Genomic DNA, 27,335 nt, shown 5'->3' with positions numbered 1-27,335 from the left:
AATACTTTATAATGCATGTGTCTCGCAAACAAAATATGTCTGAAGTAAGTAACATAGAATAATTTGTTTGCAGTTTGCAGTCTGCCCAGGGAAAATCGATGGGTCCGGTAAAGAGAATTTCTCCAAGAAAAGTTCCATCGTTGAAGTATCGTGAATCCAGATGATCTATTTTAATACCATGTCTCATCGTCAGCTCATTATCAGGCCACGTATAAGGAAACCTTGCGACGAGTGGAATCGATGATTCTTGGAAAACGATGAAGAATTTTCGTCGAACCGGTACAAACAGAGTTTTATGTCAATTGAAACGGATGAATATCAATTTTATTCTCCCTTATATTAAAACATTTATTGTACATTCGATACCTTTTCCGGTATTCTCGAATCACTCGAGTATCCGAACATAAAAACAGTCGCAGGTTTAGTTTAAAAATCGAACTGATACAATAGAATCGGAAAGTTCGTTAAGCGATCGAGCATTGCGAAGTAATTGGAACGTTCTGCGTGGACGGTGATTAGCATTTCCCAACCGCGTCGATCCGCAGGAAACCGAGGAAACTGCACCGATGGATAAACGTGAAAATATTGGCCATAACTGTTAGCTCGAGTGCCGTTCAAGGCCTTCGATTAGCCACGTGTGTACACTATCGCTTGTTACTATTTGCTCGAGTAAAATTTACGTCTTGCACGTACGCGACAAGCTTTCGAAGAGGTGTTGGAATTACACCTATACCCGGCGCGAACGTCACCGGTGATTAACGACGTTAATTCAACGTCCAACTAGTTTTTCTCGAGATTTTTCTTGCGGCAACGTTTGCGAGACAGTTTCAGTTACGCGCGTTTATCATCGGGGTTAATAGACTCTAAAAGAGGCCAGAAGAAGTATCGTAGATAAAATAGCTGCTCGACCGTGTTTGATCGTCGGTCTAAACAGGTGCGATGATAATATTTGACGAAAGTAAAATTTAATCGTTCGAATGGTTTGGCGAGACGTTACGCGGTGATGTTCGCGGTCCTTGTTCGTGCGGCGAGCAGGCCGGGTCTCAGGCCGGAAATGTTAATCGCGCGATCCTGCCTTCGATTAAACAAATATTTGACGAACAATAAGATAGTAAACGTCGGTTATCTTGAGAACCGACTCGAAAATCGAGTTTTAGGTGTACAACTAGGAATTAATTCGGTCTTAGTATAGTAACGCGCTACCGAGTATGTTTAAAAAATTGTAGGCAGGAAGTACAACTAGTTCTTAATCGCTAGATCCTTACGTCACACGGCAAACGCTGTTCCCGCCATCAGCAGCCCGAACTCGTCAAACAATAGAGGAAGGTTCTGTCAGAAACGCTCGCCTTTGTTCGCTTTCGAATGCATTCATTAACGCCCACGCACCGCGACAATTCGCGGAAGCTTAACGCTGCCAAGCGAGTTCGATCTTTGACGCGTAAAAACGTGTTTTTCTCAAAATTTTTCTCAAAGGATTCACATTTGCGGGAAGTCGAAATCACGTAACACCTACTGTTACTTAAAAATTACAAACTTTTGGAAAATCGACTATTTTTGTGTCGTCGAAACCCTATTCGAAGGGAAACAATATTCCCTTGAAGCTTGATTTCCTTTTTTTCTGTATTCGAGAAAACACGATTCCGCGCAAGAATCCCCGGTCTAATCTAGATTCTTTCGCGAGAAGAAGTTTCCGCTCGAAGATCTACCAATTTATCAGAAATCTGCCAGTTTCAATTTTTCTGGGAAAATATCGATCGTGGCAGGACAAATGATAGCGACGACTCGAAGGAGCTTTTGTCAAGTTCCGAGCGGTGGTGGACGAAGCGTGTGATTTTTTTCGCGCTGGGATGGCGTAAGAAACGATTCACCGTGACCGATGAAAGATTGCTCGACGATCGATCGAAAATGGCGATGATCGGTCAATTGCGATCGATGATGGACAACCTGAGCGACGTTTACTATCTCGTGCAGCTGATCGTTCGTCCTATATTCGTCTACTTACGGGTAGGATTGCGCGATTAACCTTTCCGTTGGCACGCGCGCGTACGTTGGCGATTAGGATAACGAGATCGGGAATTTGGATTCAGTAGGACTTTAGCCAGCGCAGTGATGGGCGTTTATTATGTATCGTACGATAAATAGGGTCACGTGACTCTCGTATCTTCGGAACCCTTAACCCTTTGCGCTCGGATGGCGCCTCTAGAGCGACATATGTAATTTAAAAGTGATTTTGTCAGAATACAACTAATTATTCATTGAAATAATAATACATCGAGTCGTGAACGTTTACAGATATTTCTCTTCGAAGTAAAGTTTTTGGTTTCACAGAAATTTATTATAAAAGTTTCACGGATGTCCCCCTTTCAGGATCTGATTCTGCACAAATTTGTCTGGCTGGTCGCGACGAACGACGAGGTCGACTACTCGGACTCGAAGCAACGGGGAATCGCCACCAGGAACATCACCGGCGACGTCTTAGCCTTCTCCGTTCTCTGCACCGTCCTCTTTCTCATCGCCATGCTCACGTCCAAGTGCGACAAGGACGAAGAACAACCTTACGCCTCCGCAGCCATCGAAACGTGAGTGACGATCGTTCGTGTTTCATTAAAAAAAAACAAAAATAAAAATAAAATCCTCAAGTCCCTTGCACGAAACCCTTTAATCGCGATAACCCTTTCTCTTTGTTTCTTTTAATGTATGTTACTCGATTACGCCGAGATGGCTTGACCAACCGAACTAGTACCGGAACTAGTGCATTTACAGTAGAGATATTTGTCCATTTATGGAGACTTCGCCGTACTCGTATTCCGAAAATCTAGCTTCGATTCGAAGATTCCCGTTCTTATCGTTTCGTTTACAGAGTATCCTCGGACGTCCAACAGGGCACCCATCCCTATTACGTTCCCAGCGCAGCTTCCAGCTCGACGAACTGCTTCTACGCCTGCGGCGACCTGATCCGCGTACCTGAACGTATCCCAACGAGGAGTCCCTCCGACGACAGCTTATCCAGGGTTCGCGTCGTACACCGCAAGCGTAGCAAAGGCATCCTGAAGAAGTCCATCTTCAGTCTAAGCTGCGCTTGGCCGCAGAATTCGCAGAGCACCCAAACCGAGAAGACGTTTCACAAAACCAGCCAAACTTGGCTGATCAGGCGGACCAGGAGCGGCCATATCTACGGGAAGTACCGTGTTTAGCCAGCGCAGTGATGGGCGAAAATCTGAAGTTTGCCGATATGTTTGTCTCCTTTCCTCTTTTCTACATTCTCCATAGAAAGAAACGAGACAAACGCATTGGCAAACTTCAGATTTATTCGAAGCCTAGAGTTTTGCCCGTCCCGAGTCAACGGTGCCCGTCCAAACGGGGCGCTACAACAGCCCCCTTTTCCTTTGCTACCGATGTCAATCTTTAGTCTGAAATTACCGAAATTGCGCCCGTTGCTTCAAGGAATACCTGATGTGCAGCTGTTTTAGAATGTCCTAGGTAAACTTCCCATCTCCCTCCCTCGCCCTGAATCTAGCCCCTATATAGCAAACGTTCGATGCATGTTCGCTCGTCCAAGGACGGAAGTCGCTTAGAAGCGTTCGCGAGATACGAAACGATTCCGCCGTTGTTTAGCATTCCAACCAATTAACGGGGCAGTCTAGCGTTATCACTCGCGCCTAATGAATCATTCCGCGAGATCGCTCGGAATCGATTACAACGCGAATTCCTCGCGCACGCGGTCGCCAGCCGTGCATCAATCGGTTACTTCATAGTCGTTCGAAGCCATCCTCGGGAGATCTCGCTCGTTAACGAGATCTCGGAGGTTCGAGCGACGTTTTATTTGTATTTTCGAGCCGTTTACCGCTTTTTACGAGCTTTTATTTCGAATCGATCTTGTCGCCGCAGACTTTGTAATCGGTCTTTTGCTCGGGAGAATAATTTTTTAGAGGACGAACCATTTTGTACGCGCGCCTAACCCCCGATTCGGACGGAGAGCCGGTTCCACGGAACGCAGGTGTCGAAATTTTGTATAAAAAAAGAAAGATACTGGATCCGTGAACTGCGCGAACCGGTGGTTGGATGTATCGGGACCGATCGTCACCGAAGATCTTTGGTTCCACGTTCTTTTTCCCCTTTTTTACAGGCTGTTGTAATATTTTGTAGAGAAATAAAATCCTCGACATCGTTTGGCACGTCTCATCGAAATTCATTCCGACGTAGCATTAAAGTTTCACGCCTCGCGCTGGACGTGTTATCGATAAATAAATAAAATGATCCAAACTCCGCGGGGAAATTTTATCTGGCGAATGTCGTAAACTTATTACGATCCGCGTACATACATCCACCGTCGTAAAAACTAGCGCGACTTTACGGCCGCAGACATTTTATTATATTGCGAAAGATCGACCACGTATCGGGATCGATAATCACCGGATTAGACGTAATTTAGCAACGAGGATAAGAGAAGCGTTTCGTTGTACTCCTCTTATGAAGGAAACGATATTCCTTCGATCTCCTTAGATTCGATTATTTGTAACTCTAGGGAATCGTGAATGCTACGGAGGTCTGAAAAGAAACGTAGAACGCAGCAAATAATAAAAAGAGATTTTCGAGAGATTCTTTAATAATTCTCCCTCTCCCATGAAAGAAGTTGAATTAAAAAAGCTACCGGTGAAGCTACTACTAAGTAACGTACTTTCGTAAAATTACAAAAGAAAGATCGATCTTTTTCTTTACTCGACGAGTTTACCCTCCAGTTTACCCTCCGGTTTACCCTCCAGTTTACGAACCAATATGGCGGCAACGAAGCCTGCGCTCATCGAGCCGCAACGTCGCTATAGAAACGATGATCGCTCGGAAACCGAAACAATTCGTTCGCTGACGCTAGGTTCCGTTAGATTCTAACGAGTTCCTGACGGTTGTAGTTATTCCCTTGGAACTTTTTCTTGTCGCTAATTAGATAGCTATCGAAAGCTCGCGCGGGAAGCGGGTGGCTATCGTAGGACGATGAACGTCAAAGACAGCAGCGACGAGGACGAATCGCACGATATTTCAGCGTTCGCCAAGTTCGACGAGACAATCGAAGTGCGTAACGCCGAGGAGATAAAGAGCCCGGTTAGCCGTAGGCCAGCGAGCTCGAGGAGGCCGAGGCAAACACCAAAAGTGGAGAGTTTGAATTCTATGGGGATAAATTCCCCGCGAGAGAAGCTGAACTTTCGAAGGTAGTATCTACGAGGGTCGTTCGGAAAGTAAGTTTAACGATGTTAGCGCTGGTCTTGGTGAAAAGGTACAACTACAACATTTTAGAAACGTGTTCTCTCGTTTATTTTGATCGGTTTCGTGTGTCGTAGTCTCTGGTCGGTCGGTGTTTTGGTAACATTTTATAATGGCGATTCCGTTAAAATTTGCGTCCAAGTGTGAACCGCGTAGTATAATCAGTTTTTTTTCTTACCGCTAAAATACTTCACAGCCACAGAAATTTATCGACGATTATGTTCTGTTTACGGCGCGAGCCTGCAGATGGTTACGCGTTGGCGAACAACGTTCCTGAATGGCCGCGAAGAGTTGCACGATGAAGAGCGCGAACGACGACCAGCGGACGCAAAGTGGACGAAAATCATTACGCCTTTACGGAATTCAAAAGCTTGTTACTCGTTACTCGTATTGAAAGATGTGGCGATTACGTAGAAAAATAAAAAATTGTCTGAGAATTTTAAAAACGACCTTGTTTCTGTGTTTCGACCACTCTTTCGCAACGTAATCAGACCGTTAAACTTACTTTCCGAACGACCCTCGTACATTGAGTACGAGTAATCGTAAAATCCTAGTAGAAACGAAACTGTCGCGCATTAATGACTACGGTCTATCGTTGCGAAGTATCGAGATAATCGTTTGATCGGACTCTCCTAACGAAGCTCTTTAATCGCCAGATACTCCGACAATGACAATAGCATTGGAAAGTCATTGGGAATCAGCAGTGATCCCTCTGACAGCGAAGAAAGCGACGATGACGACATACAGGGGACGAATAACGCGCAGCCGATAGAAGTATACAATCCTAAGGACTTCGAGAACTTGGACGTGTCGATGGAAGTGAAGGAACTGTTCCAAAACATAATAAGGTGCGTAGGATAAAGATTAATTCATGATGTCTCTCAATTATTCTGATATAATTGTATGCTGGGAGTGTGTTCACTTGTTTGTTGAACTTTATTTGTGACGATAAGGGATAGATAAGGGACAGGTAAGATAAATAATACAAGCTTCCACTTGGAGCCCATTTATGGGGGCGGTGACGGTATCGCCATCTCGCGGTGAGAAGGACGAACTAAAATTCGTTGTTTGTTGGCGTTTATTCGAAAAAAATAATAAACATATATAGACTTTAAACCTGTGTAGGTCTATTAGTCCTAAATATATAAAAGACGATACGAAAATAGAAATATTTACATCGTTACATGTAATACTTAATATTAGAAGTCATCTTAGCCTAAGTGTGTTTCTTTGTACTAGATATGTTTTTGTTCCGAGTGTAGTTTGTCTGTATATATTTATGCCGACATTTCAATATTTTCGCATAATCTACGCTTCTTACGAGTTCTACTTTATATTTTCACGTATTCTATTTAACATTCACGCGGAAATAACGCTAAATTACGTAAATAATTCAATATCAAATCGTAGGTAATAGATCGATAAAGTGTCGCCATCTGTTAGAAGAACGCCCAAGCTGTTTGTTGAATAGTTTCTGCCTCTTCGTGTTAGATGGCACGACTGTATGTCTTTAATGACACCAATATTTTCGCATAATCTAAGCTTCTTACGAGTTCTACTTTATATTTTCACGTATTCTATTTAACATTCACGTGGAAATAACGCTAAATTACGTAAATAATTCAATATCAAATCGTAGCTAACAGATCGATAAAGTGTCGCCATCTGTTAGAAGAATGCTCAAGCTGTTTGTTGAATAGTTTCTGCCTCTTCGTCTTAGATGGCGCCACTACTTTTTTTTTACCGACACCTTAATATTTTCTTAAAATCCTTTTATTATAGCAAATAATTATTGTTTATATCTATAACAAACCTTACAATATTAAAATACCACCAATAAACTTGTCTTGACCTCTATTTCTTAAATATTGTTCTGTATGATTCTCTGACCAGAGGTCCGAATTTTAGTTCACTATAGTCTGTATGTACAGATCGAAATGTAAATGAAATTATTTAATAAATAAAAACGATTACTCCCAACATATTTCTATATAGTTGACGTTATTATTTTTCGAACAGGTACACGCCACAGAAGGTGGAGCTGAACTACAAGCTGATACCGTTTATCCCTGACTACATCCCTGCGGTAGGCGACATAGACGCCTTCATAAAAATTCCCAGGCCGGATGGAGTGGAGGACAAAATAGGATTGACCGTTCTGGACGAACCGTGCACCAATCAATCGGACCCAGCCGTGTTGCATCTCCAGTTACGCAGTCACATGAGAAGTGCAGGTGCAGCCAGGCAGACGGTAGTGAAGCGAATCGAGGACGCCGAGAAGAACGTAAAGTCCATCGACAAGTGGATCGACGACATCAATCAGCTTCACAGGAGCAAGCATCCACCGGATGTTCATCTGACGAAACCTATGCCCGATATCGACGCTTTGCTCCAACAGTGGCCAGCTGAGGTCGAAGAGAAACTGAACGAAATGGACTTAGATTTCGCGCAACTGGACTGCGAGCTACCGCAACTCGTCGACGTTGTTTGCAACCTCTTGGACATTCCTGCCAAGGAGGGCTCGAGGTTGGAAGCGCTTCACACGCTCTTCACGCTTTACTTGGAAGTACGAAACGCTAGAGCTCACAAGTATTGAAACACCAAAGAAATGAAATGAATAAGAATCGCGTTGTTCTTTTTTCTTAAAAATTGTAACCCCCGAATGGGGCGCCAGGATAATCTTGCCCGGGGCGCCGATATTGCTAAAACCGGCACTGAGTGGAGATAGCAAATGCGAAGAAAGAGGCAATCGTCAATTCGTCAGCGTTCATCGTCGATTTAGGTCTTATCGTTAGTGCTGACCATAGTCTCGACAATGCACAGAGCACAGTTATTATTATCACTGATGAAATAATTATTTTCTGACTCATAGATTGTCGTAATTAATGATACCATAATCAGAGTCGACTGCCATTCAGACGTACCCTTGTTATGCCATACGCTTTGTCAGTTAAACAAAAAGTTAAGAAAAAAAAGAACGTAAAGAATGCTGCGATTAAAACAATAACAATTACATAATATACCAGTGTCCCCCTATTGAAAGAAAACATTTATGAAATACTGTAGCATCTCGTACGTACAAGGAAATAATAATTTTATCTTGCGTTTCCTATTCTACGAATTCGTAATAAAACGGTATGGTTGCGTATTTCGAACAAGAAAAAAATCGTTTACGCAGCTGAAAATCCCCAAGTATTCCTTCTGCAACTGAACACCATTCCTGCTACGAATGCAATTATATCTCGTAATCGTATCCATTATAAATGATCCATTCAGACCTAATAAAGCCAATCTGGATACGTATTATCTGCAAACTTTCTTGATAAAGAACGCTTGCACGTTTTGTTATCGATGAGACTTCCGGAATCGCGTACTTGTTCTCAACCTTCCGTCTCTGTCGCTTTTATTCACAGATACGTTCTCGATAATAAACGAATATATAAATTACTACACGTTGCAAAATAATTATTTGTGGAAACTTTATTCGAGAAAGATGTACCCTTTGAAGGGTCGAAATACAGATGCTTCGAATAAGTTTCATTCGGGGCCGGCGTTGGGGGGGGGGGGGGCCACGGTCGGGCAACCGCCCGGGCGCCAATATTGCTAAAACCGGCCCTGGTTTCATTCGACGATAAGTAGATACCAGCATCTATTCTATTAGTAATTAGCATCTATTCGATTAGATTAACTCTTTCCGGTACACATTTTCAAATTTCGTCGCAGTTTGTTGTCGAGCCTCAGCCGACGTAAGACTACAAAGGTCCAAACTAGAATGGCCTCTACAATGACAAATGTTATGGGTTGAGAACCGTTTGATTAATATGAATCACGGTATTAGTCACGTGGCTACCAGTAATGTAAATATTTTCCTCCTTGTCTTGTAACTTGCAGAGTACAGTCAAGCATGTGGTGACACTGAAAAACGTCAGAATTGGGCTTGATGGATATTTCCAGATAATTTTTTGTCTTCCGTTTGTGCTCGTATAAAATGTGATTCGAGTGACGATACCTAAAAAATGACGGCTTCTTCGAGCCACGCAAATGTATTGATAAACACCAGCATCGAAGACAGCGTTGACAGTTACGTCAATGACGAAACTGACAGAGAGCGGTTACTGAAACCGAGAAACAATTTTGCGTCATATTCGAACGACAACATCAATGTTAGATTTCGGGTAAGCGAACAGCGTTAATTTAAGTTTACAACCATTGTTTCGACAGCGTAGCTTAACCTAATCGATACTTTTTATCATTCATATTCTTCCTCTTTCGTTTCTATAATATTAATTGCAAACATCTCCTGTTTGCTTTTAATAATTGCGTCTTTCTACTCTATAGAATGTCTACAGTCACGATGACAAGAATTCAGAGAACATTATAGAGACAATAACGAATAACCCTAGAAGGCTTAATACAGAAGAAGTAACTCCTGGAGCCACTAATTTCTTATCTGCCAATTACGAGGTAATGTTCCTTTACTTTTATTATGAACATAAGAAGTATATCGTTCTAAACTTTAAAAGTTTTGTTTTGCTACTTAATTCTATTAATACTTGTTCCTAATAAATATTACATATAAGTATGAATATTATATCTTATCTCATAAGTAATTCTTCGTTCGATATTTTTTGTCATGTATATATTTTAATCTTCTTTCTTTTTCTTTTAGAGTTTAGATTATGATCCCTGTGAGAATAATCTTTTACAAGATGAAGAAAGAAAAAAGGGATATAAATTTGTAGTTAAAAAAAATTTGGCCAGATGGTTCATCTTCTTATTGATAGGCATCTGCACAGCTCTTATAGCATGTTTTGTAGATATATCTATAGAACAATTAACGAGTGTAAAATATGGTTTTCTCAAATTTTGTATCCTTTAACATTGCTGTACAACTGTAGGAAAATATATTTAAACTTAATTGTTGTTCCTTACAATTCACAATAGATATGGATCAATGTGTATCGCAAAACTGTTTATGGCTTCCATATTTCATATGGTTAGTTTTGAATTTAGTACCTATTTTAATAGGAGCTGTTTTAGTATCCTATGTAGAACCTGTTGCTGCAGGTAGCGGTATACCCCAAGTAAAATGTTATTTAAATGGAATTAAAATGCCTCGAGTTGTACGTATTAAAACATTAGCGGTAAAAGCAGTTGGAGTAATCTGTACTGTAGTAGGAGGTCTAGCTGGTGGAAAAGTAAATATCGTTTGTTATCGCCCTTACCGTTATTTGTTGCTAAATAACATAGAGAAGTATTTCGACGTATCGATACAATGGTACTCGTAGGAAGGACCCATGATACATGCCGGGGCCGTAGTAGCAGCAGGGATATCGCAAGGAAAAAGCACAACGTTTAACAAAGATTTGAAAATATTTAAATATTTTAGAGAGGACCACGAGAAACGAGATTTTGTATCGGGAGGAGCAGCTTCTGGTGTATCCGCCGCATTTGGAGCACCAATTGGTTAGTAGTAGGAAATTTAATATGCGTGACAAAAAAGAATCAATTGCTTAAAAATAATGTAGGTGGAGTATTATTCAGTATCGAAGAAGGGACTAGCTTTTTTAATCAAAGCCTTACATGGAGAACATTTTTTGCCAGTATGATTACAACGTTTACATTAAATATTGTACTTAGTACATATCATGGACGACCTGGTGACCTTTCCTACCCAGGCTTACTAAACTTGGGAAAATTTGAAGCAATATCGTATCAGATTTATGAAATTCCTCTGTTCATGTTAATGGGAGTGATAGGTGGAGTTCTAGGTGCTTGTTGGAACTACGTAAATTATAAGATCAGCTGTTTCCGTCTCAGGTTCATTAAAAAAAGATGGTCAAAAGTAATAGAAGCTCTTTTGATTGGTGTACTAAGCGCAACAATGGGATTTGTAATGATTTACATAATAAACGACTGCAAGCCGATAGGACAAGATCCCACGAAATTTCCTATTCAAATGTATTGCAACGAAGGCGAATATAATGTGGTCGCAACTTTATGGTTCCAAACGCCAGAAAGTAGCGTGCGATCTTTATTTCACGACCCTAAAGGTACACCGCTATATACGCAAAAGATGATAAAGTTCATGTGTAATAAATGTTTTGTTTGTAGGATCTCACAACGATATAACGTTAGCGATCTTCGTTGTGCTTTACTTTTTCCTGGCTGTTTTTACTTTTGGTCTGTCCATGTCTAGCGGACTTTTCATTCCATCTCTTTTAATTGGTTCAGCATGGGGTAGACTAATCGGATCGGGTCTTGCAAAACTTTTCCCTAATTGTGTAAGAATAGAATATAAATATATAATAGAAATATCGCATTTAATATGAACTATGTATTTTTACAGGATGTGTTGGCTCCCGGGAAGTATGCTTTCTTAGGCGCAGCTGCACAACTAGGTGGAGTAGTTAGAATGACGATAAGTTTAACTGCTATACTCATAGAATCTACTCAGGGAATATCTTTTGGTTTACCAGTTATAATAGTTCTCATTATGGCTAAATGGGTTGGAGATTTTTTCAACGAGGTACACGAATATATCAATCTTTATTTCGTATTATACAAGTCTTTGCAAGCGATTCAAATGGTATTACTTTAGGGAATTTATGATATTCATATACAAATGGCTGGAATTCCAATATTACCATGGGAAGCTCCACCGCTGTCGAACAACATATACGCCAGTGAAATAATGAGTCACCCTGTGGTAACATTAAAAACTGTAGAAAATGTAGGACATATAGTTGAGCTTCTTAAATGCGTAACATTTAATGGGTTTCCAATAGTTGATCCCCCTAGTAGCGACCAGGTAATCAATTTTGCATTTATGTTTTATTTTATATGAACAAAAAATGTCGTTTATTTTTAAATTTTATATTCTAGACTGAAATTCATTCCTATGGACGATTTCGGGGCTTAATCTTACGTTCCCAATTAATAGTCCTACTGCAAAATAAAATTTTTAACGAACACGAAGACTATTGGGGAAGAAACTTGAGTATTAAAATGTTCAGAAAAGAATATCCCAGATACCCAACAATCGAACAAGTCACCGTAACAGAAACGGAGAAGACTTATACGATAGATTTGAGACCTTTCATGAATCCTTCTGCGTATACGTTACAGCATGTTAGTTATTTACAACTACTTCGCTTACAAAGATAAAAAATTGTAATGCTTGTACGAACCTTTTTTTTTCAGTCTGCAGCACTGCCACGAGCATTTAGACTTTTCAGGGCTTTAGGCCTTCGTCATTTACCAGTAATAAATGACGCGAACGAGGTACCGATAATCGATGCATTTCATAAGATCGTATAAAATATTGTATTGAAAAATATTTTTTAGGTTATTGGAATGATTACACGGAAAGATGTTGCCAGGTTTAGGATATGGAAACACAGGGGAAGAATGGGATTAGATGAACTTTTAATTAGTAACAAAATTTAATTTTAAGTTTCTTAATAGATCTAGAGAACTTTGATACAAAATTGATTAAAAAGATTTTCAACGATACATATATACATATATTACGCTTTTGTATTTATAAACTCGAGAGAGGTTATTAAGCTGCACGAGGCTAAAATTTCACAAAAACGAAACTTGGATAATTTAAAAATAACAAGAAACATTAGTAAAATTAATCGACTACAAAATGTACATAATATTAATTATTTACAAACAATTGCCAGCCCAGCCATGACCATAATTTAAAAAAAAGGTATACTGGAAGAATTACTAGTAATAGGAGGAAATAATACTCATACGATGAAATATACATATTAATTTACTTAATTTCCAGAGACAGTATCCAGGATCGTAAGCATGTCCAATAATTTATGTGATACAATATGCAAAACCTTTGTGTACAATCTGGAACAAGGAAAAAAATATTTTAGATTAGAGAATAATGTACAGAAAATAAATGGAATAATATGAAACAAAACTGATACTTCTATGAAAGTGTACTCTATACTTGCTTCTCATTTTTTTTACCTACGTATTTATGAACAAATTAAACATCTAAACTAGCAACTGTACCTTGCATGGATCTAACATTTATTTATATAAAGCATTAATTTTTGTTTTATCATTGGAATATAAGATGATTAATTACGGTTCCAAAGATTAACGAATGACGTTACAAAGGAACCTTCCCAGAACGCATTATTTACATGAAAATAATGTAGATATCTATAACGACCTTATATATAATAAACGCTAGCAATTAATTGTAGATTGCTATTTTAGGAGTGAATCACCTTGAAACAATAATACATACCAAGAAGAAGACAGTTACATATCGCTTAGTAATCTCCGATAAATCGAGACCTTAGAATTTTTTCGTAGGACTAAAAGAGTACACAACGATGTCTTACGTGTGAGTGTGACGACCTTATTTTTCTTGTTTGTGTTTGCGATAATCGCAAGTATTTAAGCTTGACGAAAGAATAGAAAATTTTGTCGGAAATAAATGGAAATGCAACACTAAGAATCAGTGTCAAATATTTTCCGTCCAAATGCATGTGATTCAAAAGTTTATCGGCTCTGTCTGAAACTATCCACCATTCTTGCCATTGGCTTCTGAATCATTTGCACTTCACGCATGCGCGTAAATCGATAAAAAGAAAAAAAAAACAGGAGGCTAATTCGAATAATCATTCGAACAGTGCATTATTATGCCATTTTGATAAAAATAAACAATAATCAAAAAGAACTATCCGAATTGAAAAAATGAATAGTTTCAAGCGGAACAAAAGCAAGAATACATTGAAAACAAACAAATCCGATTTAATTGGAGAAAAAAAGAAAAGTGCACGTAGACTTCTAACAAAATCACATGAAACAGAAGAAGAAGCTGTAATTCGAAGATTTCATGATGCACAGAGAATGGCAAGATTTAGAGCCAAAAAGAAAAAGGCCTTAGAGGAGGAAAAGGTGCTCGAAACTTTAAGTTTCAATAAACTTTCTGTAATTGCAAAATTACAAAGAAGAAATATTACATTTGAAAACACTAATTCCATTGTTAGAGTATCGAATACAGAACAATTTCAACCATGCTTGCCTATGCAGAGAGCATCAATTGTTGTGCATACATCTTACGGGCAAGATAATTATTCTCAGTTATCAGCAATCATCGAGGAACTAGGAAAAGATGTTAGATTAGCATACGCTGGTAGTAAAACTTCAGCTGAAAGGTTGAAAGTAGGCATTCTGCGAGCAAGAATGTTGATCAAAGAGTGCTTATCAGAGACAGAAATTAATTTGCAACGTTAGTAGCTTGTCAACAAATATATATATATATAATTTTTACTAAATAGGTAACTTATTTTCATGATAGCTATGAAACTATGTCAAATTTTTAATACTAATTCTACATAGAAAAAATATGAATTATATCAAAACACAGCTTTGGTATAAAAAGATATAACAATTGCAAAGAATACATTTATTAATTTCACTTGTACGAATTGATAGTATAGAGCACTATCAGAAGATACGCAAACACAAATAGTAAAACAAATTTATGAATATAATAACAGTAATACTCCATACAAAAATACGTAACCGACAAATACTTTAAATAAAAGAAATGGTAAACATATCTCTAGAAAAATTTTAATAAAACACTCACTTTGCAAATAATACACACGTTATTTCTTTAATTTACCTAACGGCATATGGGTAAGTCTGAAATGTTTGAATAGAAAAACAGTGCGTTACTTGAACACGAATTGTCTTTTAAAATAATCGTTATCGTTACTATCGTTATTAATCGTCACAGATTATTTTCAACCTTGTCGCAGGAAAATGTTTTCACAACTTGGAAATTCGTCGGAAATACGAATCCTCTTGACGAGTTTCACCGTAAAGTGAGTCTCACCTTCTCGTCTGAAAGAACCGAAGAAACCCGTCAAAATTTGTTCATTCCTCGAAGGAGCTCAACATTCTTTCCTGACATCGAAGAAAAATTTACCGTGAATCGAATATTTCCAGGGAACGAGAAGCATCTTATCGAAGGAAGAGAAGCGAGAGATCTCCGTTAGGCGGAGACGATAAGACGGGGCTGAATGTTTCGTAAGTGTCGACGGGTTTTCGGCAATGTCGTCATGTATTTTAAGAAGCAGTCGGCGTCGGTCAATTGTTTCGCGGTCTCTCAGGTCGTACACCTGTCCGTCGTGAAGTTGCAGACGGGAGTAGGAAGGGGTTATGGTCAATAAACGCAACCACGTCACACGCAGCCTATCGGCGACCCCGCTTGGCCCCTTAAAGTGGCTCCGAACGAAAATCTTACATGTCGGCCGATATTGCTTTTGTGCGTTTGTCTCCGGAATATCTTGAGAAATATCGGATCAATTATCGTACGAACGGCATTGGTGGACGCGTTCCATCGCGAGGAATATTCGGATGTAAGATAAGGTCGATCCACGACGCGGTTTATCTCAGCGGTTAGTTAATCGTGCGTTACCGAACTGACCGAATTGCGTCCGCCATTGTTGTGATTGGTGAACGTTCCAGAGAAGACGGCGTTCTTAGATTGGCGCGCATGCGCGTTGCGTCCTACTTCACGACGCTCTTCTTTCGAATTTTGGGAGAACACGCATACATAAGAGCAACGCGACACAGGTACACGATACGCACACGCACCTACACATATACGTATTTCGAAAACAGTATTCGCCGCTCGATTTTTGCGCACGTGCTATGGAATTTTTTTTGTAGTTCATTACCCGCGTCTTTTCAGACGTCAGAGATACGAATTAATTTTCACGTATTTTTTCTCCCCACTCGCTGCACCAAAGAAAGTGGTTAACGGCATTTCTCAAAGGAAAACGCCGGATTTATGCTTTTTTTTTCTCCAAGTCCAAATAAATTCTTAAGCTATCTCTATCAATAATCCGAGTTGATATTAATTTTTATTTGACGATAGTCGAATGACAGTTAGAAATATTATTGGTCCTTATCACGCTTTGAAACATGTAAATTTATCTCTGTCATTTCTTTTAAATTTAATATCTTTCAATACATTTCTAACAAATTTTAATTATTTGTATCGTTTTGTGTTACAGGTAATTGGTAATAATCAAATGTAACGTAAGAATTATTTTGTATACAAAGGGTATTCGAATGAACGATTTGTCAATATCAAGAAAGGTGGAACAGTATTGGCTACATTTAGCCAAAAATGTATGCATAGAATATATTTTGTGAGAAGTTTGATATCGAAAACTAACAAAAATGACAGACTATATAGGTAATTGTACTTATACCGTGCACAAGTGCATGTTATGCCTAAGGCTAAGAAAAAGTCTTACCTTAAAAAGGTAAGGGAAATGCGAGAATATAGACGAGAAAAATTAAGATCGGAAACGATAGAGGAACGCACTGTTAGATTGTACACCGCAGCAGAGAGAATGAAAAACGCCAGAGCGAAAGAGACAGAGGAGCAGGCAGCGATAAGAAGAATGCAGGAAGCTCAGCGTATGGCTAGGCATCGTGCTAAAAAGAAGCGTTGTTTGGATGAAAACTTAGCCAGAGAAATTTCGAAAATTGCAGAACTTTCAAAAATGCCAGATGCAGCAACGATAGCTCAAATGTCAGAAATGAATATGAATAAAATTTCTGCAGAATTAAAGCAAATGATGGAAAGGGGAAAAGTACCGGAACATATAGTTCAAATGGCTCAACTCGCCGAGTTCAGCAAAATGACCGAACTAAACAAAATGTCTCAGGATATGGCTAAAAGATACGAAATGGAGAAAATGGCAGAGTACGCCAAAACAACGGAATACATGAAGATGCAGGAAATTGCTAAAATGTCTGAAATTGCCAAAATGAACGAAATGGTGAAACTTTCCGAGATGGCTAAATATAACGATATAACAAAAATTAACGAGATCGCCAAAATGAACGAAATGATGAAGATGTCCCAAATGGCAAAGATTAACGAAGTTCAAAGAATGAACGAAATAGCTAAACTAAACGAGATGGTGAAGATGACGGAAATGGCTAAATATAATAACGACATAACAAAATTAAATGAAATTGCACAAATTAATGAAATGGCTAAAGAAATTGCAAAAATGAACGAAAAAACAAAAATGAATGAAATGATTAAAATGGCAAATATACAGAACGATATCACGAAGATGCCTGAATATTCCAAAATGGCAGAAATGGCAAAGCTGACAGAGTTGGCTAAACTAAATGAAATAACGATAACAAAATTAAACGATCCCCCGCCACCAAAGGTACCGGAAATTCCTCGAATCCCTGAACCTGTGATCACCGTGCCAAATCCAAGAAATTTGCAAAATGTTCAAACCGTTCAAGTAGCACAGGCTAGCCCATCCAGTACGATAAACTTCCCTACTGTACCCGGTCAGGGTAAATATGCTCAACTACTGGTTATTATCGAAGAACTTGGAAGAGACATTCGCCTTTCGTATGCTGGAAGTCGTAGCGCAGCCGAGCGTCTGAAGATGGGCATCCAGCACGCGAGAATCCTTGTACGAGAATGCTTACTGGAAACGGAACATAATGCACGGCAATGATCTGCCAATACACTTAGCGAATAGATTTTTAGCAGATTATTTTAGATAATGCTATGTACATTGTATGGAGTACAGCAGTATATTTTAAAGGGAGTGTCTTAGCATCCGCAAAATTGTGCATAAATATCTAATACTTACTATTTCATATTTTATACGATTTTATCAGTTGTTATAAGTTTAATAAAGAAAAGTGTAAAAGGTTGAGAAAATAATAATTGCGTAACCTGCTATCACTTTCAATAATAATCGAACTGATTTTTAGGAAGAATGTACACTTTTGTGGATGCCTAAAAGAAATTAATCGATTCGTAACGCATAATATTGGGTATAAATTAAAGAATAGACATTTTCTTTCCGTTTGGTTTTGTTTCTTTTTATTAGGAAGAACTTAAAGACCACCATTTTCTATGCATAGATGCAAATCACGAAGGAATCATTTCTTCGTATTAAGGTCTAATTTAGTAAATAATAAAATAATATTAAGCAGAAACAATTTGTACACTGAAGAGTCTTCGTTTATATATTTTCTAAGGAAAATGTATCGCATTTTTGGTTGAAACTATGGGTACCTAGCGATTACCTACAGTATACAGACAGAAAAAAATTGATCAAACAAAACATACCTATGGAAAGTATAATCCTTGAATATAACTGACTATAAGGTATATCTGAATAAAGAAAAAACAACAATTTTCTACAGTAATGTGTATTGATTTCATGCCCTTAATTAATTACTCGCGTGTTTATCAATTTAAAAGTAGCGCGAAAGTATTAAGTAATACAGTTCGGTACTTTCTCCCCCCACGTGCTGTTTAAATTACCGACACCATAAACTGTACATCTATGTAACATCACTGCATATTGGCTTGCAAGCGGTGAAATGGAGAAGTCGATCATTTCATGTATTTCACGAATTAAATTATAACATTATACTTCATTTTCATTTAAACTTATTTATTTATTCTGTGAGATATACATCTGCGTTTCATTAATATATCGTTGAAGGTAAGTTCTACGATACATGAAATAAAATTACATGTTTGATTTGAGGTTATATTTGGGAGTTCCCTAATTTTGTTTAACAAACGTTATGCAAAAATACATGAAACATACAAGACTTAAAGGTTATCGTTTTCTCTACATCAATTTTGTCAGTATTTTCGATTAAAATATAAAATTTTATACAATGAAACCGATGTATCATAAGAGATGCTTCATGGTATTTGGTTCTTTATAATTTAGATCTCCTTCGTAAATTATTTGTTAGGTTATTTATTTAAGAAAAAGTTAGAAGATGGAAGAAGAACGAGGAAACATTGAAGTCTCAACAAAGATTGCAGAGCCATTACTGAGTGTACCAAATCCAAGAGCGCTACAGCAAACGATTCCTTCTGTACCTGGCCAATCAAAATATATACAACTACTTAATGTCATAGAAGAACTTGGTCACGAGGTACGACCTACCTATGCCGGCAGTCGTACTTCTGCTGAAAAAATTAAACGCGGTATCGTACACGCGCGTATTTTAGTTAGAGAATGTCTAGTCGAGACCGAGAAAAGTGCTCGTCAATGAAACGCTTATTTTTAATAGTTTTATACATATCGTTAATTTTCAGCTGACCAAGTATTCAAAAAGTACTTAGCTATAGATAACAATAATGAAAAGCACAAAGACTTATAACATACTATTGTCCAAACAAAGTATTTGTATGTACACGCTATATGCAAGAACCAGAATGCCAATTTGTCTACCTCAGATTTGGACTATAGGTTAACGGTCGTTAATTGAAAATCTAGTACAATTCATAAAGAAGGTATTTACGCGCCTCTTTGTATTTTTATAAACTTATTAAAAATGCATATGTCATCGTATATTTATTTAAATCATGAGAAGTTATTTATTAGGTTTTTACTGCCAAAGAGTATAATTGTAATAGCCGCTAAATGTAATAATTTATTCGAACTGCGAGGTACGATTGATTTTATGCGAACGATAAATATGAAATGTCTCGGATGACGCATTCTATCGGACTTAACCGCGAGTACAAACATATACAAATTCTTTATTAGTACAATGCGTTTAATATCTATTAATGCAGAGTAAACTATCCTTACGTGGATTATCGATAGTACAAATATACTTCCCAAATATCATAGAAAGAAATATTTAATAAAAAATCTAAATAATAGAGAACTAACACCATATTAATATTTGTAATATTACGAGGTGTGTAAGCGTAATGCGGCTTACTTATTTATTATAAAAATATTTGGATGATGAAAATGAAGAAACAAAGTTCCTATGATACTTAAATTTGCTCAGAAGTGTATTATTACTTTTAAGAAGTTAACCAGCGACTATGTATCGTCCCTAATGATATGATCTCAATGACAACAATATAGTTTTAACCAACGTGTATATTATATACAAGACTATACAATTTTCATATGCTATTTATTAACATTTTTTAATCTCGTACAAAAGTAAACTTCGTACCAAATGTTTTAAAACAAATTCTGTTTTTGTATTTTAATAATGTTAGTAACGAATATAGTTGAAAGTAATATATAATTGCATGTATCCATTTTCGAATAAACAATTTTGTATATGTAATATTTTATATAATTTTCATTAATTGTAATATTTATAGTACAAATAAAGATACTCTCGTGTAAATCCTATAATATGTACTTTTTACGGAATGGGTGGCACCTTTGTATTTTACAATATATCTAAATGTAATACTCGTTTTAACACGAAAAATGTATATTTATCAACCAAAGGGTTATATGTTACAGATCGATAAATCAATCATGTTCCACACTTTGGATAGCTTCGATACCGAATTTTCTGCCGACTCTGTCGAATGGTGCCCAGCAAATCCCTTCAGAGATATATTTGTATGCGGAACGTATCAATTAACAAAAGACAGTGAAACAACATCGGATAAATCGGAATCATTAAAACGCTTAGGACGAATGTATATGTTTCGAGTCGTAGACAATGGACGTCTGGTACTGTTACAAAAGCTAGAAGTCCCTGCTGTGTTAGACACGAAATGGGCACACGTTACGTATCAAAATAAAATTTTACTTGGCGTTGTGAATTCTATAGGCTACTTGCAAGTTTATCAATTAAAAATCATCGAAGAGAAGGAAACTTTGGAATTATTAACGGAGAAGAAAATTTCCCATAGCGACGACGAAGTTCTCGTCTTATCTTTAGACTGGTGTTCCGGAAGATGGATGGATAACAACGAATCGAATCCAAAAATTGTAGTTAGCGATTCGAAAGGTTTTATATCGTTATTCGAAATAAATGAAAACGAACTTAACGAAATTAATTCATGGTCCGCGCACGCATTCGAAGCTTGGATCGCAGCTTTCGATTACTGGGATACGAACGTCATATACACGGGTACGAATGTAAATTGTCTCGAATCTGTTGCTGAAAATAATATCGAATATGTTTATGTTGCATTCAAGGCGGCGACGACTGTAAATTCCAACGTTTCGATACGAGAGTAGGAAGTGAATCCACCGCGTTAAGCAAAATTCATGGCGCCGGTGTTACGAGCATTCATAGTAATGCGACAAAAGAGTTTTTATTATCGTCTGGAAGGTGGCGTATCAGAAGTAGAATATATGTAACACGCGTAACGACCTAGTAAATATTTACAATTTTTCAGTTACGACGAAACGTTGAGATTATGGGATACAAGAAACATAAAACGACCCGTTTCGGAAACCGATCTTGGCGGTGGTGTGTGGCGTTTGAAATGGGATCCATTCAAGAGAAACTATTTACTCGCCGCTTGCATGTATGGCGGATTTCGAATAATCAACTGCGAGAGAACAGATGCACCGTCTGTCGTTAGCGAATACAACGAGCACGAAAGTATAGCGTACGGATGCGATTGGTCCTTTTTAAACAGCGCAGAAATTGTAAAACGAATACCCAAAATGGAAGCAGGAAACGTTTCTTTGATTGGTACCTGCTCCTTCTACGATCACGTTTTAAAATTGTCCGCAACACATTTAGGGGATTACTAAATGAATCTCTACTTACAGTGGGTGTAGAAAGTATTCGTACACCGATCAATTTCCAAACAAACTGCGTAAAATTGTAATTTATTAACTTATTGTTTATAAACAATATTGTTTATATTATTTATATAACTGTTTATATTATTGTTCATATGACATTCTACATATTCTCGGAAATCTCTAGAATAGATAGATTACAAAAAAGACAGCTATTTATGTAAGTTACGAAATTAACAAGAAAAAAACAATTAAACGATAGAAATGTTGAAGGAATAAGTATTCGCACTTCTATACTTTTACCCACTTTTCGCAATTTTTTTGTTAATTTCACAAATTATATTAACTAGTAAATGTTGTTTGGACTATATCTATCTTGGAGATTTCTGAGAATACGTAAAATATCATTGATTATAAAAAAAAGAAGTTAAGAAACTACAATCTCACACAAAAGTTTTTTGGGAAATTGATCGGTGTACGAATACATTCTACATCCACTGTATGTATCGTCAATTGTTAATAGATATACAGGGTTCCCAAAAATGTTGGAGGTCCTTGAAAAGGGTGGTTCGCTAGGTGGCCGACCTCGTACGCTACCGCGGCCGCTCCACCGGCAAACTCGCGCTCTGATTGGTCAGTGTTTTCCGTTAATATCTCCTCAACGAAGCCTCGGACAACATTTTCGCTAAGGAAAAAGTTGTTTCAAATCACCCCCCCGAACCACCCCTTTCAAGGTGTTACAACATTTTTGAGACACTCTGTATATACGAGAAAGAGCTGGAAATATTCCATCGAATAAATTGCCTATCCTAGACAACTGAGAAATGTAACTAGAAACATGTGATTTTGTTAGATCGTGTACGATCTTTTTCGTCGTTGTGCTTCGAATACATGCTTTTATACCGCGTATACCTTTTATAATCGTGTTACATTCATTTGTTGAAGGTAATTGGTTGGATAGGAAAAGTACTGCGCATGCGCCGATAAAATTAGGGGTCTCGAGGTTGGTGTTCAATGGACGTGGAATAGTTACGGGAGCCACTGAAAGATGGCAATGTTGGAGCGCGAGCTGCATTTCGCCGCGGCCAGTTCGATAAAAATCAGTCGTTCGCAGGGGCTGTTTTGGCGTGGTGTCAGTGCTGTGATTACTTCGTGACAAGTTCGCGTGCAATTCCGCGGTAAATTATCAGTGAACCGACCGCGGTAAGTACACGTACGTTTCTTTCAAAATTTCGCGAACGTCTTCTGTTTCGTATCACGTCCCGTGTCACGTACCGTGAATTTTTCTCGCCGCGACGAATAAAATCAGCTGTGGAACCGTGCATGTCCTGTCCCTGTAGAATGACCTAGAAAAGATTTGGCGCGTATCCTTGCAAAATTATCCCAACTCGTTTCCCGAATCCTTTCGCGCGGATGCCAAAAAAGCGTCGTCGCGAAGGTTAGAACACGTTATTTGTCAAGAATATTTTCGTGAAAGCAAGGCAGAACAACGGTTCGACTTCCTTGTCATTAGGGGGCCCGCTCGCAGACAATTTAATCCTCGTTTCGAGTCTGTCGTTGGTTCATCGATTCGCAATTATTCGTCACACGTAAACGATCGGCTGTGCACCGAGTTTTCGATAGTTCGAGGCAGTTTCTAATCGCCGACATCCTGACGCGTTTACACCATTCGCCGTATTATAATTCCGTATCCAAATATTACTCTACGATCGAATGGATTCTTTTGATAGTTTACGTTTCTACAGATTTAGCATTCGTTAAATTAGAAAATAATTTCTTACCGATATTACTGTATCTCATTCGCGCGACGACTCGAACAAAATTCATTCTTATTTTACCGTTAGGTTTTACCAAAATTGTAACCGCTGACCGAAGTGTGCCCGAAAGAGACGTCCACGGTGTTAATGCCGTGTCGTTTAATCGTTCTGCCTTGTACAGGGTGGGGTAAAATAAGAATTCGAGTCAATCGTTATGTACAAATTAACGACACGCCGAAAATGTTTCACGCACAAAATTTCCGTCTGGTTGACGCGGAATTAATGTAAGTCTAATTGAAAGAGGAAATTAGACCGCTGCGTATCGCGTTTCTCTCTTTTTCATTTTAAACGCCCGACTCTCGAGCGCGAAGCTCGCTCGACAGTTACGTTTCTTGTTAGACTCTGTGAAGGTTACCCAATAGCATATTAATTATTCTACTCAGCAATTTTGATCGTTAGTTCAGATACGATCTAACGGTCGCAACCGCTATCCATTTCTTTAGCGTTGCTCGCCCGTTGTTTAACGCTTTTAACGATCTAACCGGGTAATGGTTCTCGCGTTAGGGATCGAAGCTGATATCCAATTTCTTTTCTTTCGTTGTTCCGAATCTTTAATTGCTATTTTTAGGTTATGGTTAGTTCTTGCAAGCTCCGAGTTGGGGTGTCGATTGTTAAGACGTGCAGAATTTTTGTAAAAATAAAAGAAGAGAAGATAGTAGAGATAACTAAAGGAATATCGTAGACGTTAATTAAGAAAATTAAGAACTACTCGTGTGGACTTTCTTCCCTCGACCGACCAATCGATTTGAATTAACCGCGGAAAAAAGGTGGCGTATAAGATTAGCAAAACATATTCCCTTTTTGGTAGGTATTAGCATGTATACAGGTTACGAGATCAAGGACGAAGAAAGATATAGTCACCGACTAAAGACTGGATCGCTTAGGGTGGCTAAAGTTTATTAACCTCTCCACTCTATGGAAACAGGGCGTTGTCTTTGCAAATCTTTCGCGTTATTCGTTCGCGTTCGCGCTCTTAGGACAATTAACAAGAAAAGATTTCGATTCTTTCGCACGTTTCGCGATGACGTGCGTGTCCCGATGCGTACGTAGGTGTGCGCATATAGGTGTTTGTGCGTGTGCGGTATACGGTTTAATCGATCTCGTGCTGTGCCAACGTTATCACATGAGAACGGAACGATAGAGTGGGTAGGATGACACCGACACGAAAAAATACGTGCTATAACTTTAACGAACGATTATCGAAACGTTTTTTTTTTTTTTTTTTTCTAGATTTGTCCGGCTATACCATTTCCCTTCGGATGCACGATTCGTTTCGTAGATAATTTCGCTCGAAAATGGCAGCGCGGAAGGAAACGAGCACCTTACCGATCCCTGGTCCACGTTTAACGAAATGCTTACATACGTCGGCGATCGCCGAGGGCTGTTTAAAAGTCAAAGCAGATTACCCAAAGAGTTTAACCCCGCCGATTTCGTTGCCTAACGAACCCTACGGTGAAATGTAAAGAGAATAAGTTAAACTGCGAGCCTTTCGCGATTAATTGTCCACGCAACTGGCTACGTTCAGCGCAATTGCGCGCTCGAAGCATCCTGCTTCGCATCCTTCACGCGTCACAACCACCCGTTCTCTTTTTTTTTTCTTTTTTTTTCCTCCACCCCCCCTCCCCAATGCTCTCCGCATCGTTGCATCCTCGTGGATACTCGTGTCGTTGTCACGTGTGCCCAGGCCGGGACACGTGTGCCATCGAGACGATTCTTTCCAACCCGATGCCTCCTGGAGATTCCACGACGTTTGAGTTCTCTTCGCGATTCGGTTTATTCGTGGCATCCGTTCGCTCGGTCATCCGTGCGATAATCGTATTCGACAAACATTTAACCCGTCGCGGGAGGGGACGTCGCAGGTTTAGCGAGCTTTATCACCGGTTATACAGGGTGAACTTACGAGAGTATACATTTGTCTTTTTAACACGTTCACGATCGGAGAGAATTCCAGGGAGGAACAAGGTATAGATAATAAGATATAGAAGCTAGAATTAAACAAGAATATACAGGGTGTCCCAAAAGTCGGGGAGGAGCCGGAAATGGGGGGGTAGCTGAGACGATTCTGAACAACAATTTCCTTTGCAGAAATGTCTGATGGGGCTCCGTTAAGGAGATATTAAGAGAAAACCCCGACCAATCAGAGCGCGAGGATGCCGATGCAGCGCTCGCGGTAGCCAATGAGCGCGGCCGCCTAGCGCGTAGCCTTCGCTACCGCGGCCGCTCGAACGGTCTACGCGCGCTCTGATTGGTCGGGGTTTTCTCTTAATATCTCCTTAACGAAGCCCCATCCGACATTTTTGCAAAGGAAATTGTTGTTCAGAATCGTCTCAGCTACCCCCCATTTCCGGCTCCTCCCCGACTTTTGGGACACCCTGTATATATATTCTTCGCGCATTACGTATATTTTTTTGTGCGTTCTCCATATTAATACGCGCGATACAGTGGACAAAATCCGCAGTCTAGCGATCGGAGAGAATTCCAGGGAGGAATTTCCTCCTGTCGCCATTTGTACAGTTTCCTTTCGCGCGTCAGCAGGGTGGAAACCACTTCAGACGTTATGACACACCAGTCCTCCTACTCCAACGAGACGTCAATCGTCCCGATGATTTCAACGCGAGAGTGTCCCCTAGAATCGTAGGAAACGAGTTTCTGCGCCATCGAAAGTGTTCTTGTTAATTTATTTCTCGTTTTACGATTCACTCTCTAAAGTCGCGATTCATCACAGCTTTATACACCCTGGCATTATTACTGGTCGTTAACTCGTAACGCGATAACAGCGTTTCCCGTGATTCCACGCCGTGGTATATCGCCATCCACGGTGAGAAAAATAAAGGAAACGGCGGCGTTTTTCCATTAAACGAATTCGTTCGAATGTCCAGATAACGATTGACTCGAACTCTTATTTTACCCCACAGTCGGCTCAATTTGAATATTTCTTGTTGAAAAAATTTGTACAGACTACTCACATACGTATGAAAATAGGATAAACAGTTCGATAGAATTAATTATTTTTTTCCATCCTAAAAAAATTCACGAAAAATCGCTTTTTTATAGACCTACTAATTCAGGATACACCCTTAACAAATGTTAAATCTGTGACGAATGAAACGAATTCGTTCGATCCATTCTTGTTACACGAAAACGGCGTGATTTGTCTCCTGCGTCGAGGCTGGTTACTCGTCAAGTTTCTCTTTAAAAATACAATTTCACGAATCGTGGAATCGAAGAACAAAAGTTTCTCCGGCTCCTAGCGTGTCGTAAATTGCCTGGCGAGGCTGTGCCCAACGTGGCAATTTTCATGGAACCCTTACGAGTCCCTAATGGAATCTCAGCGTTCCGTTGGAACTCGATTAAGAAAACTCGCGCCTAAACGGTCGTTCATATTACCAAGGAGTTGAATGGCTTCGAGCGGCAAGCAACGGCTTTGCTATCGGAAAGAGCGCCGTGTACGCGTTCGAACAGGATCGGTGCAGGTGGAAATTACGCTCGGATCCAGCCTGTTCTTTGGATACGTTCGGACTGTCGTTACGCTTAATAATAGTTTAAGGCGTCTGGCCACCCTGAGCGATCGCCAGATGGGTACTATTCTCAAAAGAAAAATTAAGTGAAACATTAACCAAGTAATCGCAAAAATCCATTGCTATTCCTCAGATAATGTATCTAA

General features: G+C 39.0%; 7 protein-coding genes and 1 long non-coding RNA gene across 17 annotated transcripts in view; 7 read left to right on the top strand and 1 right to left on the bottom strand.

The window, feature by feature from the left end:
- LOC128881494 (uncharacterized) overlaps window positions 1-3,541 on the top strand; it is a 15,189-nt gene extending 11,648 nt beyond the window's left edge. Inside the window, exons 1-3 of one of the 3 annotated variants that reach the window (XM_054132570.1) lie at window positions 1,657-2,004; window positions 2,368-2,579; window positions 2,861-3,541. In XM_054132570.1, coding sequence (XP_053988545.1) covers window positions 1,906-2,004; window positions 2,368-2,579; window positions 2,861-3,194 — 645 coding nt within the window. In that variant the 5' untranslated portion in view covers window positions 1,657-1,905 and the 3' untranslated portion in view covers window positions 3,195-3,541. Of the gene's footprint in view, window positions 1-73; window positions 280-1,656; window positions 2,005-2,367; window positions 2,580-2,860 lie in introns of those variants that run through there. The other 2 variants (XR_008458090.1, XR_008458089.1) reach the window with 2 other exon arrangements.
- A 1,311-nt stretch (window positions 3,542-4,852) lies between these two features.
- On the top strand, window positions 4,853-9,280 carry LOC128880760 (intraflagellar transport protein 46 homolog). Of its 2 annotated transcripts, XM_054131164.1 has the most exons (4): window positions 4,853-5,204; window positions 5,913-6,104; window positions 7,276-7,782; window positions 9,148-9,280. In XM_054131164.1, the coding sequence occupies exons 1-4, from the start codon at window positions 4,990-4,992 to the stop codon at window positions 9,167-9,169; spliced, it is 936 nt and encodes a 311-aa protein (XP_053987139.1). In that variant the 5' UTR covers window positions 4,853-4,989; the 3' UTR covers window positions 9,170-9,280. The 2 variants fall into 2 exon arrangements, with proteins under 2 accessions (XP_053987139.1, XP_053987137.1); XM_054131162.1 differs by lacking the exon at window positions 9,148-9,280 and having other exon boundaries at window positions 7,276-8,694.
- Window positions 8,969-13,201, top strand: LOC128880756 (H(+)/Cl(-) exchange transporter 7). 2 transcript variants are annotated; one of them, XR_008457912.1, is made up of 13 exons: window positions 8,969-9,431; window positions 9,595-9,720; window positions 9,926-10,124; window positions 10,201-10,454; window positions 10,545-10,722; window positions 10,785-11,309; window positions 11,371-11,540; window positions 11,606-11,785; window positions 11,858-12,067; window positions 12,142-12,387; window positions 12,460-12,540; window positions 12,604-12,976; window positions 13,058-13,201. XR_008457912.1 is itself a non-coding variant. In XM_054131151.1 (12 exons), exons 1-12 carry the CDS (start codon window positions 9,273-9,275, stop codon window positions 12,703-12,705), a joined length of 2,430 nt encoding a protein of 809 aa, XP_053987126.1. In that variant the 5' UTR covers window positions 8,969-9,272; the 3' UTR covers window positions 12,706-13,201. The 2 variants fall into 2 exon arrangements, 1 of the variants encoding a protein (XP_053987126.1); XM_054131151.1 differs by having other exon boundaries at window positions 12,604-13,201.
- LOC128880764 (uncharacterized) lies at window positions 12,817-15,374 on the bottom strand. The gene is made up of 3 exons (XR_008457913.1): window positions 15,233-15,374; window positions 14,891-15,147; window positions 12,817-13,128 (listed from the first exon to the last, which is right to left on the bottom strand). It is a non-coding gene; the product is annotated as an uncharacterized LOC128880764 (long non-coding RNA).
- Window positions 13,541-14,894, top strand: LOC128880761 (uncharacterized). Its single transcript, XM_054131165.1, has one exon. It carries the CDS (start codon window positions 13,990-13,992, stop codon window positions 14,530-14,532), a length of 543 nt encoding a protein of 180 aa, XP_053987140.1. The 5' UTR covers window positions 13,541-13,989; the 3' UTR covers window positions 14,533-14,894.
- Window positions 15,196-18,022, top strand: LOC128880759 (uncharacterized). 2 transcript variants are annotated; one of them, XM_054131161.1, is made up of 2 exons: window positions 15,196-15,333; window positions 16,326-18,022. In XM_054131161.1, the coding sequence occupies exon 2, from the start codon at window positions 16,545-16,547 to the stop codon at window positions 17,808-17,810; it is 1,266 nt and encodes a 421-aa protein (XP_053987136.1). In that variant the 5' UTR covers window positions 15,196-15,333; window positions 16,326-16,544; the 3' UTR covers window positions 17,811-18,022. The 2 variants fall into 2 exon arrangements, with proteins under 2 accessions (XP_053987136.1, XP_053987135.1); XM_054131160.1 differs by lacking the exon at window positions 15,196-15,333 and adding an exon at window positions 15,744-15,882.
- A 2,602-nt stretch (window positions 18,023-20,624) lies between these two features.
- On the top strand, window positions 20,625-21,863 carry LOC128881114 (diphthine methyltransferase). Its single transcript, XM_054131849.1, has 3 exons — window positions 20,625-21,228; window positions 21,297-21,432; window positions 21,500-21,863. Exons 1-3 carry the CDS (start codon window positions 20,625-20,627, stop codon window positions 21,861-21,863), a joined length of 1,104 nt encoding a protein of 367 aa, XP_053987824.1.
- Window positions 21,864-22,808: 945 nt separating this feature from the next.
- LOC128880755 (uncharacterized) overlaps window positions 22,809-27,335 on the top strand; it is a 25,827-nt gene continuing 21,300 nt past the window's right edge. For 4 of the 5 annotated variants that reach the window (XR_008457911.1, XM_054131149.1, XM_054131146.1 and 1 more), the window contains exon 1: window positions 22,809-23,057. The gene's annotated coding sequence lies outside the window, so the exon portion shown is untranslated. Of the gene's footprint in view, window positions 23,068-27,335 lie in introns of all 5 variants that reach the window. The other variant, XM_054131148.1, reaches the window with a different exon arrangement.

Source organism: Hylaeus volcanicus, chromosome 8 (assembly GCF_026283585.1).
Source record: "Hylaeus volcanicus isolate JK05 chromosome 8, UHH_iyHylVolc1.0_haploid, whole genome shotgun sequence".
NCBI lineage: Eukaryota > Metazoa > Arthropoda > Insecta > Hymenoptera > Colletidae > Hylaeus > Hylaeus volcanicus.
The sequence above is the reverse complement of the archived record's forward strand: the minus strand, read 5'-3'. Positions and strand labels throughout refer to the sequence as shown.